At 38.5% G+C, this 14,795-nt stretch overlaps 1 protein-coding gene across 1 annotated transcript in view; it reads right to left on the reverse strand.

The window, feature by feature from the left end:
• The window catches only part of LOC128234842 (mucin-5AC-like), a 74,090-nt gene that overhangs the window by 9,156 nt on the left and 50,139 nt on the right, over window positions 1–14,795 (reverse strand). Inside the window, 18 exon segments of the mRNA XM_052949386.1 lie at window positions 573–680; window positions 2,490–2,677; window positions 2,950–3,237; window positions 3,645–3,713; window positions 3,949–4,099; window positions 4,437–4,580; window positions 5,094–5,263; window positions 6,461–6,502; window positions 7,411–8,337; window positions 8,559–8,843; window positions 9,142–9,301; window positions 9,507–9,754; window positions 10,016–10,125; window positions 10,616–10,916; window positions 11,179–12,447; window positions 12,664–12,874; window positions 13,111–13,303; window positions 13,537–14,656. Of these exon segments, the coding sequence (XP_052805346.1) occupies window positions 573–680; window positions 2,490–2,677; window positions 2,950–3,237; window positions 3,645–3,713; window positions 3,949–4,099; window positions 4,437–4,580; window positions 5,094–5,263; window positions 6,461–6,502; window positions 7,411–8,337; window positions 8,559–8,843; window positions 9,142–9,301; window positions 9,507–9,754; window positions 10,016–10,125; window positions 10,616–10,916; window positions 11,179–12,447; window positions 12,664–12,874; window positions 13,111–13,303; window positions 13,537–14,656 (5,984 nt within the window).

The following is a 14,795-nucleotide window of genomic DNA, read 5'->3' on the forward strand; positions in this document are numbered from 1 at the left end:
TGCGGATTTTAATGGTACAGAAAAGACCGAGTGACAGCAATATATATATTCTAAATTCAGCCATTATCAAACTTGTAATAGCATTATACATAACAAACTCCCGACGGCAATGCACTGTCATTTTAAATATAATTACATGAATCAATGGAACATTGGTTATTATAATATGTGGTAAATACGTAAAAAAGAGACAAAGGGCCACACAATTATTACAATATCGTCATAAGTAACAGTTGGGGTTACCAGTTACTCCAGCTTTGATTTTATAGATAACGCATTTTTTTGTTTCAAGTACCCAATAACAAACCATAAACAATCATTATCCAATATCAGGTGGTTGGTGGATGAAACCACAAGCATGCAAGATGATTGGATGCTGACTCGTTTTATTTTAGAAGCTATTCTGATGTTTGGTGTGTTAGTCGTGTTTGAACGTTGTATGTATCTCCGATCAGTGTGTTTTACCCATTAGCCCTTACCAGGGTTGCTTCTTTATGGTTTGGATACTGTATGCGCCATGTTTTAGCGTAAAGTATATCAAAACGAGACTGAGTAAACACCGTTTTACTGACCAACGAGAATCCCTGGAGACAAGGCGTACATTTCTTTGGTTCGCAATTTATTTCGCCAGCGATACATTGGCAAGTTTCACAGTTGGACCTCTCCTTGAATCCTCCAGACTGTAACAGATCAATGGTAACCTCTACTTGAAGACGAACCTTGCTGATGCTTTAATAAAACCCTGAACATTTGTCATCAAAGCATTATTTTATTAAAACGTTTCTTTCATGCTTTTTAATGAAAATATGAGTTTAAACAGTGAAGTTACAGCAGTAAAATTATTATTTTGATATTTTCACTGCAAAAAAGAAGGAGGGATTAATTTTAACTACATTTAAAATCCATTGTCGTATATTTCCCTTGATCAAAACAAAACACGAGACATTTAAACAAGAAATTATTGCCAAAATAATAGTTTGATATTTAAAAAGGTTGCAAAAGTTATTATAAAGATATATTAGGAGAAAAAAACGTTTCATTTGACGAATAGTAACCTTATTTCACAAACAGGTTTTTGAAATTTAAAGATGAATGTTGCATGAACATTTGCTTTCATTCGAAACAAAATACAGACAAAACAACTACTAAAACTGAAATTCGATGATTAATCATTTATCAAATCTTTTTTTATTCAGTTTAACTTTGTAATGCGAACTTTCAAGAAAATCAACAAAACAATTAACAGGTTAACTGGTGATGTTTTGACCCAACCCACGCCTCAATTTTATTTTCAACAACCTAGCGTGATTTTCAGGATAACTTTGTCTGAAAAACGACTCGTCTTCAAGCAAATCAGACTGGTCTCTGACAGTGGGGGTTTCTTGAATACCAATGTATCATTTAACTAACACTAGTGTTTGTAATCCCTGTTATCCGCCATTGTTTTGCTAACAAGTTCGATTTTTCAAATTGAAAATCAAAACATGGTGACCAGTGTAGTTATTTAGTCATTCGTACCCTATTCAACTTAAAGGGACTGTACACCAGATTGGCACCAAAAAAGTTTTTTTCTGTAACGACTCTCAGGACAATTATTTAATAAAATGTTTTACTCTTTGATATCATAATTGTAAAAAAACATACCAAAATGTAAAAATAAATCGAGACGGAGACCGGGTTCGAAACGGTGTCGCCAAAATTGCAGTCCAGTGCTGTATCCATTGGGCTACGAAAGCTTACTCTAAACAGTTGAAATATTTAAGCTATAAACCTAATATGGTCATATCGTGTGATAACATCGACTAGGCAATCACGCATAAAGAATTAATTCTACTAGGTAGACATACCTAGTAATATATTTTAATGGAAAAAGACGAAAAGACTGCGAAAAATACTTCAGTTAGTAAGTTCCAATGCAATGTACACATCAATACCAAGTGTATGTCAGTTTTCGAAAATTTTCTTATTTTTCTCTGTTTTATCAGACGGAGTACAGTCTCTTTAAAAGTGATCGCGTGCATAAACTACTATTATTTGAAACATAGATGCATTAATATAAGTTTGTTGATGAATGTTCATAGAAGGTTTGCACTTAAAAGCGTGTAAATATAAAACTGCATAACAAATGGAAATTTATCTTTTACGAACCGGAAATAGACAGTAAAATATTACGTCATCACCGAAAGAACTTCGAGTGGGGGGAATTCCAAAGGTAGCGTAGGAAACTTTCTTTAAAAAAAAAGGGAGTATTAAAATATAAATAAAAAACAGCAATAAAACTCCTAAATTAAGTATAAGATGATTGGAAAATGTTGATTTCAGATAAAGATAAATATTCATTTCCCTCGTCATCATAGAAAAAGTACCTGTGTTATTTATGACGGTCGTGAACAAAATACAATTCAAAACAGAAATCAATGAGAATCCGCTCAGTTATTTGTTCTATTTGAATTATTCATGTGTCAAAAACTACTTTTATCAACCATTACCATGAGAATCTGTCCATCCACCAAACATGGGCACTTGTCCTTGGTGACACACTGGCGACCATCACAGTAGAGTCCATCAGAACAGCCATCCTTGGGACAGGCGGAGATATCCAGACCTTCGAAGCACCGGAGAACCCGTTTGTTGACAGTGCTCGTCGTGGCGGGGTGTGTGGGACCGACTGAGTTCACTTGTGTGTGAAAGAAAAAGTGGAAAAAATAAATGGGATATTTTTCGTTTTTTCCAGAATTGTCTTACAGAGACTGAATATAGCCAAAGGAGTGAAATGTTGAATCGCTCACTTACAATCCGATATTTATTGATTTTTCAACATCAATAATATCGTAATATTAGTATCGATATCAATATATTGCCAATTCAATAAAGGATAAAACAATTTTCTTGTACTGTTTCTGACATGAGGTAAAATGTTATTAATTAAATAAGAGCGTTATTACTCACAACATTCTGTTGTGTTCTTCAGGCAACCTAATCTAGCCTTGTAGTCGTAGCACAGTGGAGAATTGTCCGCATTAAAGCACTGTAGTCCATTCCAGAGGTCGCACTTGACCTTCTGGCCCGCCTGGTCATACGGAAGCTCGTCGCTGGCCCGGACGCAATCAATCATGATTGGAGTTGTGCACCGTTCAGACAAGGATTGGAGTGCGGATATTGGCTCGGAGTCTCCGCCCGAGGTCAAAGTCAGATGACCTTCATTGACCCAGATATCCCAGAAGATACAGCTGTTCGCTTTAAGTATGAAACAATTAAAAAAAGTCACTGAACATATCATCATTTTGTTTAACTTTTTATCGTTTTTATTAAAATGGTCAGTTAAAGGCTACAGTTGTTTTAATAATCAGTATGCATTTTGCGGTTCCGAAGTATCATTTTCGAAAATGTCTCTACTAAAGATAAGTAATATGTTTTTTTTTATTTATTGTTAGACGTACACTTCTCGGTCAAATTAAATGCAAATTAGAAGGTTTATTAAATGCAAAATTGAATGTGTATTAAACACATAATAGGTATGATCTGCTGTAAAACATGCACCCACCATGGTATAAATGACATGTTTGAATTTCTCTTTGTTGCTACGACTGTTGAATTCATTCACATTTTATTTCTCCGTTATAAAAATAAAGTATGATACTCACAAACAGTTGGTGGTGTATTTGGTGTAACAACTGATTGAGTGAAAGTTGGTTGAGGTACGGTCGTGACACCTAAAAATAAGTTTTATATAATGAAGGACTGAAAGGTTACCATTTTATGTTTCTATTTAGTTAAAGAGAAAGAAAACATCAAAGTGAAACAAAGCCGCTTGTAATCACCAGACCCTTTAAACAGAGCTTCTTCGTTTGTAATATCAAATATTGATGCTTCCTGATTTGCATCGTAATAGGCGTTTGCAGTCTTTATCAATGGTATAGAAGTAAAAGTAAAAGTTAATATGCCTACTTGGGTAACCCTCGTAACAGCCAAGAAATTCCGTCCTCATGGCAATAACTCCCTGCCAGGTGAGCGGCACAACTCGGATGTACTGCGCTCTGATTGGATGGTCAAACCAGTTGGTAGCCATTGATTCGGAGTTGTTGTTGCCGGTAAAATTCTTGAAACAAAAATAGTGTACGTCATATCGTAAGTGTCGTAAACAACATAATTTAGCTTGCTTATTGATCACATCATTTTAAAACATTGTTATAATAGTTGTTTGTATTTTTTTTATTTATAACATGATTTGACGGTACCATCACCCGTCAAAAGCAAGAATTCTGTTGCGTTTGATTTTATTTGTGTGTTTAAACTTGTGATAGTATTGAATCGATTACCCAAAATCGTCATTCATTTTGCTGAACTCTGTGATCCGGAGATATGTTAGCTTGTTGGAAGTTCTAAACAAATAAAGATATAGAATTTTAACATTTGGAAGAAAAGATTGCAGTTACCTTGTCTTGTCCAAAATCCTGGTATGGTGACCAAATGTCGCCGTCATTAGAGAAGAGAACCTTGTATGATGTCACATAAGAACCGCTGTTCTCGCTTCCCTGGGTGATTATTCCTGTTAGCAGAATGGGCTTTAGGAAGTTTACCTGTAATTAGATCGGTAGTCAATATATATATATATATATATATATATATATATATATATATATATATATATGTATGTATCTTATTTAATCACATGAACATATGGCACGACCGAATCGCTAGCATCGTGGTTATTCAGAAGCACAGAATATATAAATATAATAGTTTTTTTACTATATTGTACATAACAAATATGTTATGTAACCACTGGTATATGGTTATATTAACTCAGGTCCATATGTGGCTATTCTATATGTATTAGGGGTTTCAAAAATTGTACTCTTATTTTGTGTGTGTCATTGCAAGCAATTTGATGAAGACAATGGTAATTGTTCCATTGTGAAACACATTGTTTTGTAAATGGTCTTGCCACTTGGTGCTTTTCTTATGGTTAGACGTCCCTACGGCTTAAGCTGTTGATGCGAGCAGACACTTCGTATTTAAACCTGGCGTTGACCGTACATAATAACTGACATCGATAAAACTGGTGGAAGACCATACGAATAAGGGCCTACCTGGATATACTGTTTCTGATCGTTATGGTTTGGTGTCCAGGCGCCGTGGCTGTTAAGTCGGGCAGAGGCTGGATTAAGGTTGCCGTCTCGGGAGGAGGAGACAGTGATCATGTTGGTCACAATATGCCCGTTTTCCATTCCCATTTTCTCACGACAAACGACTGGGGGAACTTAATATGAAACTCTTTACATTATACAATATAAAAGCATAATGTTAAGCATAAACGATTCGTTTATGACATCGAAACGAATAATTGCTTGTCAAATATAAAACAATGGCTTGTTTCAATGAGAAAACATTATCAAGTATTCGAATTATAGGTTTGGTATGAAACCAACTCTTTAAAAATGACACGGAATATGCTATATTTACCCCAAAACATTTGGAATGCTATTCAAAACTGAATTATTTTACGACAAAAAAACAACAACAAAACATTATAACGCGTGCTCGATCATATGACTACACACGACTGGAAACAAGCTATTATTATTGATATGACATTACACGCACATTATCAAGAACACATTCCCGATCATTTGACTACAAACGACTTCAAACAAGTTATTCTTACTGGTATGGCATTACACGCACACCGTTAAGACAAGACACCAAAATAAAAACTTCCCGTTCGCAATCTTCTCGCCTCAGTCTTCCGGATTTTTGAGCGAAACGCGATGGGAATGAAAGGAAACAGAAGTCTTTCTTTAAAAAGAGGAAACAATAACTTATCGTTCCTTATGAACATCCTTAAGGGATAGGCGACTAACGGTCAGTGAGCAAACAGCATTCCAAACGTATGACTACAGCATTCAACATATGGAACCCATTCTTAACATTTACGCTGCTATTTTTTTGTTTACATGCAGCTTATGATAACAAAGGCAATGACGAGAAATAAATAGATACATTTTCTCGCGTTTTGAAACTTAATTTCACTTACAAGTCGTATCCTAAGGTTACTGGATATATTAGGAAAGTAATATTGGTTTTTTTTTAGGATTGGGTGTTTAGTATTGTGGTTCGTTGATGTATGAAAATATTTGGTAAGTGCACGGGTGATGAAGTTCGTAGGATATAACGATTATCTATGCACTGACCGAATGATTTGATACCCAGATGAACCGCAATTACAAATGTATAAATATTTATATTTACACTCATTATCTAACTATAACACTGGAAAATATGCTTCCAAGGATATTGAACGTAGTATATTTTCGATTTGACGAATCACAAACGTTGTTTCAGTAAGATCAGATTTTTTTTCGAGGATATTGCTTTATTCGGAATATCAATGCAAGAATGAAAGATCATGTGTTCATAAAAGGAAGCGCAAAAGGATTTTAAAGAGAATAGTTCTTACTGTAGGGGAGGGTGACTGTTGTTGGCAGCATAGTCGAAGGAGCTGTAAGAGAACACAAATAAGAATACAGTAATGATGTTTATAATAGCTTTGTTTCATGCAGATAACACGTTGAGACCTGTAAGGGAACACAAATAAGAATACAATAATGATGTTTAGAATAGCTTTGTTTCATGCAGATAACACGCTGAGGCCTGTAAGGGAACACATATAAGAATACAATAATGATGTTTATAATAAGTTTGTTTCATGCAGATAACACATTTAGGCACATTAGTGCATTGTTTACAATGTGGGTATTTCTATGACAATACATAGAATTATACAATGTACATGGATTTAACAGTATTACATCAAATCATCAATCATTTACACATATTCAAAAACACGAATGTTTGTTAATCACACATAATTCTTTATTTCTGTTGGATTTAATTGAAGCGTATTATCTAAGACAGGAACTAGAATGTAACAATTGACTTATCTTTCATAAGAATCCCTATGTGTACATCCAAAAATAGTATGCAGTTAATTACCTGGACATTCACAGTGGTATCTGACTTTGTAATCACTGCATGGAATTGGTGCGTTCACAGCGTCCTCACAGATAAGTCCATTCTCCATGGAGCGAGCATTCAAGGATCTATGGTAGAAATGAAAATCTCATATTTCGTTGCATTTTACACGAGTTGAAATCGTTTATTATTTCGTCTGTTAATAATGATATATATGAAAGCATACTTGAAAATATGTAAAACAGTAAGCATTGATATATTTATTTCTTAAACATTCACCTGTTTGACACTTTTTTAATTCAATTGCAATTACTTACATGTGTCCCCGTCATAAGTTTAAGCGCTAGTTTATCATTCAAGAAATGAAACAGTAACCGACGAGTTGCATTCATACCTCGCCAGAACTGTAGCTAGTAATGTTATCGATGGTCATACACTCGATTCCAGAAACCCTGCCGTCGTAACAGAACGTCGCCTTTTCTATCGCATTCATGTGTTCATGCTCCCTTCCGTCTGGCTGTTTGTCTCTGTTTATCCAAGGCGACCACTTTTCTACGCATTTTCTTGGTGGGTGAGCTGTGGGCAATTTAGTTGAAATTCCTAGTGGGGGAGCGGTGGGCAGTTTGGTTGACATTCCAGGTGGTTTGTTTGTTGGGGAGCCGCCTGTGTGCCCAGGTGGTGGCAAGGTTGGTGTTAGTCTAGAACGGCCGGCTGATAGACTTTCAGTTGGCGTACCAGTTACAGCTCCGGTTTGAGCTAGTGTTGGTGTCTCACCTGGTTTGCCAGTTGATGTACCAGAACAAACCTGTCCCGCTGGTTCACAGAAAATTCGGATTTCATAGTCCAAGCATTGGCCAGTTGGCTGTTCGAAGCCGAAGCACATTAAACCACCAGATGCAATGGTACACATGACATTAACTTGGTCCGTTTGATTGATCATTGCATGTGTATCCTTTACTCTACATTCAATGCCTTGGATATCAATGTCTTTGCAGAAATGGTACATTGTTCTCAGTTCTGAAAACGTTTCAGATTCACCTGTGAAAGCATCAGGCTTATGCCCGTCCATCCAAGTCGTCCAACCGCAAAGGACTGGTCCAGCAGTCGGAACACCACCGCCTGGTGCAATTGGTGACATTGTCGGTGTAACACCGCTATGTACTGGTTGTTTTGTTAGCTGAACGGTGGTATTATTCATCGGTGGTTGCAGTGTTGGAGTTCCATCGGATACACATATGGGCTGTGTTGTTGGTGTTTTGTTGGGATTTCCTTTCGGTTTCTCAGTAGGTAAGCCGGTTGAAGCGCCTATTGGATGCGGTGTTGGGGTTCTATCTGAAGCTGGGTTGGGTGAAACTGTTGTCGCTGAAATGTAAGAATGTTAAGTAAAGTATTAACAATGATTTTGGCTTTTTTAACACATTTCACCCACATAAGTTATAAAATGTACGAATGTTTAGTTTGCGTAGTTTAACAGGATATTTTCACAAAGCATACATAGCTCTAAAAACGATTCCCATTCAATTCAACAATTAAAACATTCATTGAGATTTTCCCGATGTTTTAAACGAAGCAACGAAACTTACAAACGCATGGACAAAAGAATCTGACTTCATAGTCGTTACATCCTCCCGCATTGTCCCCGTTTAAGCACTTCAATCCAGTTGTAACATCACAGGTGACCTTCTGAGAGCCGTCTTTCACGGCGGTGTGGGTACGAGTATCCCTGCACTCAATAAGAAGAGGACTGACACAGAAATTATGTATACGGCGGATATTGGAGATGGTCTCAAAATCGCCGTTTCCATACGATGGTCTGTCGCTGTTGATCCAGGCAGTCCAGCCGCAATCGGGATGTGTGACAATTGGCCCTGAAATATTGACGCATTTATAATTAAACACCAATTTTTTTTATGAAAGAACATAACAATATATCTTTATTGCTAGTAACCTGCAAGTAGAATACTGGAATTTTTTAAACAGACGCATGCATATTAATAGAGATAGAGTAGTAGTAGTAGTTATAGTATAAGTAGTAGTGGTGGTAGTAGTAGTAGTAGTAGTAGTAGTAGTAGTAGCATCTACTGTATTATTTTAAGATAACACGATAACTATTAAACTTGGCACTAATGTTCCTGGTATAAGTCAAATTGAGGTCAAACAACATACGAAGAGTAGGGATGCTGCCGTTCAATATGGGTGGTATAAGTGTGGTTGTCGTTGCCTGGGGAATGGCATAACAGTTGTCATATTTTTTGCATTTGATCTCATTGTTCGAACACTGACACAGGGAGCAGTTGTCGGTAGGGCTAGGCCATGTCTCGTATGCCTGCAAATTTAAATCGTAAACATTCAACAAGGTATACTCTCTGATTGTGTACAGATGTGGAAAAGTTTCCTTTGTATTTTGATACATATTTAAAAGCATATTGATAAAGACTCTGAACGTTGTTTTTACATGTTTGCATTAAACTGTGTATTATAAAATCAATGACAGTTTAGCAATGTGTATTCTAATATCAAGTTTCACCTACCTGGGCAACGGAACCGTCCGGTTTGATGCACGGACACATCTGCTTGGCCACACAAGTATCCTTGTCCTTTAGCAGTTGACCGAGGGCGCACTTATGCTTGACGATAGGGTTCCTGCACATGGGTACGCACGGATTTTCCGAGTTGCACATGCCGGTCGACTGGGCGTAACCTTCACAGAGATCGCTGCAGTTCTGTGCACATGATTCCCAGACCTCGCCCGGTGGGCATGCGGCTGCAAATTGAGATACTAGTAGTTACGCACATAATGAATGCCAGATATAATATAAAATATTAATTATTTATATATAATAAAAAAGATAACAAACCGTTCTCAGAGAAATCAATATATTCATGGTTTTGTCTTGTCTGTTCGGTTGTTTGTGTATTTGTCTATTGACCTACTATTTTTCATCTGTATGTCCCTATAGCAGCACTTGCATCATTGTCTTAATAAAAAGTTATTGTAAAACTGTCGAATAATTGGCCAAATTGAATTTATGTAACTTACCAGTGGTTCGATTGGCTCCCGGCACTATTGGAGTGACCTGTAAGGAACATTCAGGAGCCCAGCAGAGGACACTGACCTCGTAGTCGTAGCACATTCCTCCCTGCTGGTCTCTTTAAGAAGGAGAATAACAACAAGGTCATAGTGTTTACATACATTTGGCAGTGTCACATTATTGAAGGGAAGGTATCCGGTTACTGAGGTTGTCCTAAAAGCTTCAAATGACCATGCTCAAGGTCTCGAAACATCTTAAGTCACTTATAATAGCATTAAGCTGAGCTGGCTGTTTTGTTTCGGTATAAGTTGTATAAAATTCACAATATTAACAGTCGTTGAAAAAAGAAACCATTTTACGATAATAACGATGAGTTATTTTTAATCTTGTAAAATTAAGATTAATTAGAATTTTGTTTTAACAGAATAAGAAGCTCAAGCTTGTTACGCTTTAGAACTTTCCAGTAAATGGGGCCAGTTGTTTTGAATTTCTGCTGGTATCGTCCTTGAATCTGTCAATGCATTGAGAATAAAACAGTAGTATACAATCTCACGCTTAATCAAATACATACTCTGCCTTCAACAAATATTATTCATTCGTGCAAGTACCTGTTGTAGCAACGCAGTCCATTCACCGAATCGCAAAGCACCTCCGTCTGTCCTGCAGCATCAGCCATTGTGTCCGTACCAGCAACCCGGCATGAAATGTCAACGATATTCTTGCAGAGGCCAAACTTGGTTTTCAGAGAAGCAACTGTTTCGAGGTCGCCTGAATCTGCGGATTCAAAGTTTGGTCTATCAACATTTAGCCACGGAGACCAGCCGCATGTAAGATGCAGGGTCGGTTGGTTCAGCGTACCATTAAACGAAATGGTAGGTGTGGGTTTAACACTTGTGGTAGAAGAGGTTTCTGAAATAGAGATTATTCAAACGATTATTTATATCTTTAATACTATGCATTTTGTAACATTAATAACGCAATACTGTAAAATATGTTCTCTTACAATATTCACATCTTTCTCTTCACCATGTTTTATAATAACGATAATGTTTTATTGCTACAAACTGAGCGGTGTAAATTAACCTTAAAATATAAAATACCAATGAAGGGTAAGCAGCATTTCACATAATATGACTTCTTATCGTCACCGATCAAACTAACGTAAACATACCTTCACACTGGCAAAAGTATCGGATTTTGTAGTCACTGCAAGGAATCGGAGCATTGTCTTGACTGTTGCAAGAAAATCCGTTAAGAAGCGTGCATGAGATAATTTCTCCAGAGCTGTAGGAAGCAATGCCGTCGGTTGTGACGCACTCAATACTCTTGATAGTGCCGCCAATACAGAAATCAGCCTTCTCTTTGTCAGTCAAACTTTCGTAGTCGCCACCGCCAATGTTAGGGTTATCTCTGTTAATCCATGAGCTCCAATGACTCTGTGTACAGCGATTAACGGTTGGTATAACAGTACGGCCAATGGATGGATGGCCAGAAACGCCAGGTATTGTTGAAGTACCAGCGTAAGATCCCTTCCTGGTTACAGTGGGTACTCCGCCTGATGCACTCGGTGGCAGGGCCGTTGGCTCACCGGAAACTCCCGTTGGGTGCATTGTTGGAGTACCAGTGCAAGATTCCTTAGGGGTAATAGTGGGTACTCCGCCTGATAAATTCGGTGGAAGGGCCGTTGGCTCACCGGAAACTCCCGTTGGGTGCATTGTTGGGGTATCAGTGTAAAAACGCTTAGGGGTTTCAGTGGGTACTCCGCCTGTGGCATTTGGTGGACGGGCCGTTGGCTTACCTGTTACACCTGGTGGTTGCGATGTCGGGGTTCCTGTATAGGATCCCGATGGACTTACAGTTGGGACACCGTCGGTGGCACTCGGCGGATGGACTGTAGGTGTACTAGCAGCACTTGCAGTTGGCGTTTGACATATTTGTTCTGTGCATTCATATCGCATTCTATAGTCCATGCATGCTATCGGAAAGTTCTCTACCCCGTCACATACAAGACCGTTTTCCATAGTACAAGTCACAAAGTCTGGAGTTTTATCGAAATTGTGACCGTCAAAGGTTTGGCATTCAACACCACTGATTGCTCCTCTAGCGCAAAATCGTTGGAGCTCCGTGGTTGTCATGTATTCGTGATCACCAGTCGCATTGATTCCAGGTGTTCTTCTGTCAATCCACATAGACCAACGCTTTTTTGTTTCACATATCAACGACGGTGACTGTGTTGGTGTTTGGTTTCCAGACGTGTTTGGGTGGGCTGTAGACGAGGCAAACTTTGGCGTTTCGAAAGTGGATACCGTTCCTGTATGCGTTGTCCCTTTATGTGTATACGTTGTCAGTTTCCCGCCTTGTCCTGGAGATGTGGTTGTGCGAGAGAACCGTGGAGGAGTGAGTGTGGACTGGCTCTGTGTAGTTGGTGGCAGGGTAGGTCCTTTATTTGTACATGTAATACATTAAATAGGGCGTTATGTGATAAACATTCTACAGAAGTTGAATTACATTATCATTTGAGTTCTAATAATTTAATTTTAAACTAATCAGTTATTATTATATAGTATCGTATGGCAAACATGTGTGCACATCTTATTGATATCATTTAAGCGACATTTCGTTCACATGCACTGTAAGTCTGTGAGTAAACGTGTACCTGTACATGTTGTCTCTTCACACTGGTACCGAATCATGTAGTCTGCACACATTTCCATATTCATATTGTTGTCACAAAAGAGTCCAGTAATGGGGTTACAGTCCACTATGTCCAAACTCAGGTAATACGGTACACTATCGATTGAAGCACATTCCACTGTCGCAATCGTGCCACCTGGACAGAACTTCTGTTTTTCTTCACCAGTCATAGCCTATTAAAAAGAAATAGAAGCAATTTGACTAATTGATGATTAATAAAACAGCACATTGAGCATATTTATTTCATTTTCAGACACAAGGAGTAACCAATCACACAATATTCCAATATAATTAGTTGAGCTTTTTGTATATCTAAATTGTAATTGATGGCTTCAAAATCATTTAAAACAATCATTCAAATAACGACAAACATAACAATATTAATATAACAATCATGTGTAAACCTAACCTCCTTATCCCCTTCTCCTGTGATCGGTTTATCCCGATTCAACCAACTGCTCCAGCGTGTTGTTGTGGCACAGACGGTGGTGGGGACCGCAGTGGGTGTGGCCGTGCTTCCACCGGGTGGTGTCAACGTCGGTGTGTTCTGACCGGGTACCTTTGGACTGAAAGTTCGGGTTCCGGTACCATCGGTGGTTTGGCTTGTTGTAGTTGGTTCTGAAATGTTGATCGAATTCGTCACTTCCACAAATTTGATAAACTATAAAAAGTTATTGTTTACATAACGTATTCTTTATTTCGATCTGCTGTACGTTGAATAAAGGATTTAAATTTATCAACACGTTGCAAATATTTATTATATATTTTAACTTGAACTACTAACAAAATCTACATTTATTCTTGTTTATTTAACCGTGTGTGATGAGTTCAGTACTTACCACCACAAATCTGCTCTTGACATTGATATCTGATCATGTAGTCTTGACAACCAATAGGGAAGTTATCCTTGGCTACGCACGTGGCACCATTGGTTATGTCACACTTAAAACCAAAATCTCCCGCACTGTAGCTTGGTATGTTATTGATAGTTTTACACTCAACAGCAATAATCTTTCCTAAGCCACAGAATGTTATTTTTTCAGCAGCTGTCATGCTCTCGATTTCATCTTTAGTCGCATCCGGTGTATGGCGGTTGACCCAAGATGACCATTTAGTGACAATAGCACAAGTAGTTGGTATGAGTGTTGGAGTCCCTCCTGAATGTCCTGTTGGAGAAACAGTTGGAATTCCTGTACCAGAATAGCCTGTCGGAGAGAGAGTTGGAGAGCCAGTTCCGGTGTAGCCAGGGGGAATGATTGTCGGAGAGCCAATTCCGGTGTAGTCAGGAATAGTGATTGTCGGAGGGCCTGTACCTGTATAACCTGATGGTGTTAAGGTTGGAGTGCCGTTGTTCTTACTGCCAGGTTTCAGTGTCGGAGTGCCAGTGCCTGTATAACCAGGTGGTCTTACTGTCCGCGTGCCAGAGTCGGTGTAGTCTGTTGGAGTTAATATCGACGTGCCAGTTCTTGTGTAGCCTGTAGGAGTTATTGTCTGAGTGATAAATCCAGTAGATCCCGTTGGAGTTATTGTCGGAGTACCAGTTCCGTTGTAGCCGGTTGGGGTGATTGTCGGAGAGCCAGTTTCGATGTAGCCAGGAGGAGTGATTGTCGGTGAACCTGTATCCGTATTACCTGGTGGTGTTAAGGTTGGAGTGCCGTTGTCGTTACCGCCAGGTTTCTGTGTCGGAGTGCCTGTATAACCAGGTGGTCTTACTGTAGGAGTGCCAGTTCCGGTGTCGCCCGTTGGAGTAATTGTACGAGTACCAGTTCCTGTGTAGCCTGGAGGAGTTATTGTCGGAGTGCCAGTTCCAGTGTAGCCTGTGGGGGCTATTGTCGGAGTGCCAGTTCCGGTGTAGCCTGGAGGAGTTAAAGTCGGAGTGCCAGTTCGGGTGTAGCCAGGAGAAGTTATTGTCGGAGTGCCATTTCCTGTGTAGCCCGTTGGAGTTATTGTCGGAGCTTTAAAATTTATATTAAATCAAATATATTTGATCCTATAAAACAAATACTATAACCTTCGTTCAAAAAAGTGTTATTATCTTATATAGGCAATACAGGACAATGTGAAGTTGCAAACGGGACATGCACTTTGTGTGAG

The sequence above is a fragment of the Mya arenaria genome, chromosome 1 (assembly GCF_026914265.1).
Source record: "Mya arenaria isolate MELC-2E11 chromosome 1, ASM2691426v1".
NCBI lineage: Eukaryota > Metazoa > Mollusca > Bivalvia > Myida > Myidae > Mya > Mya arenaria.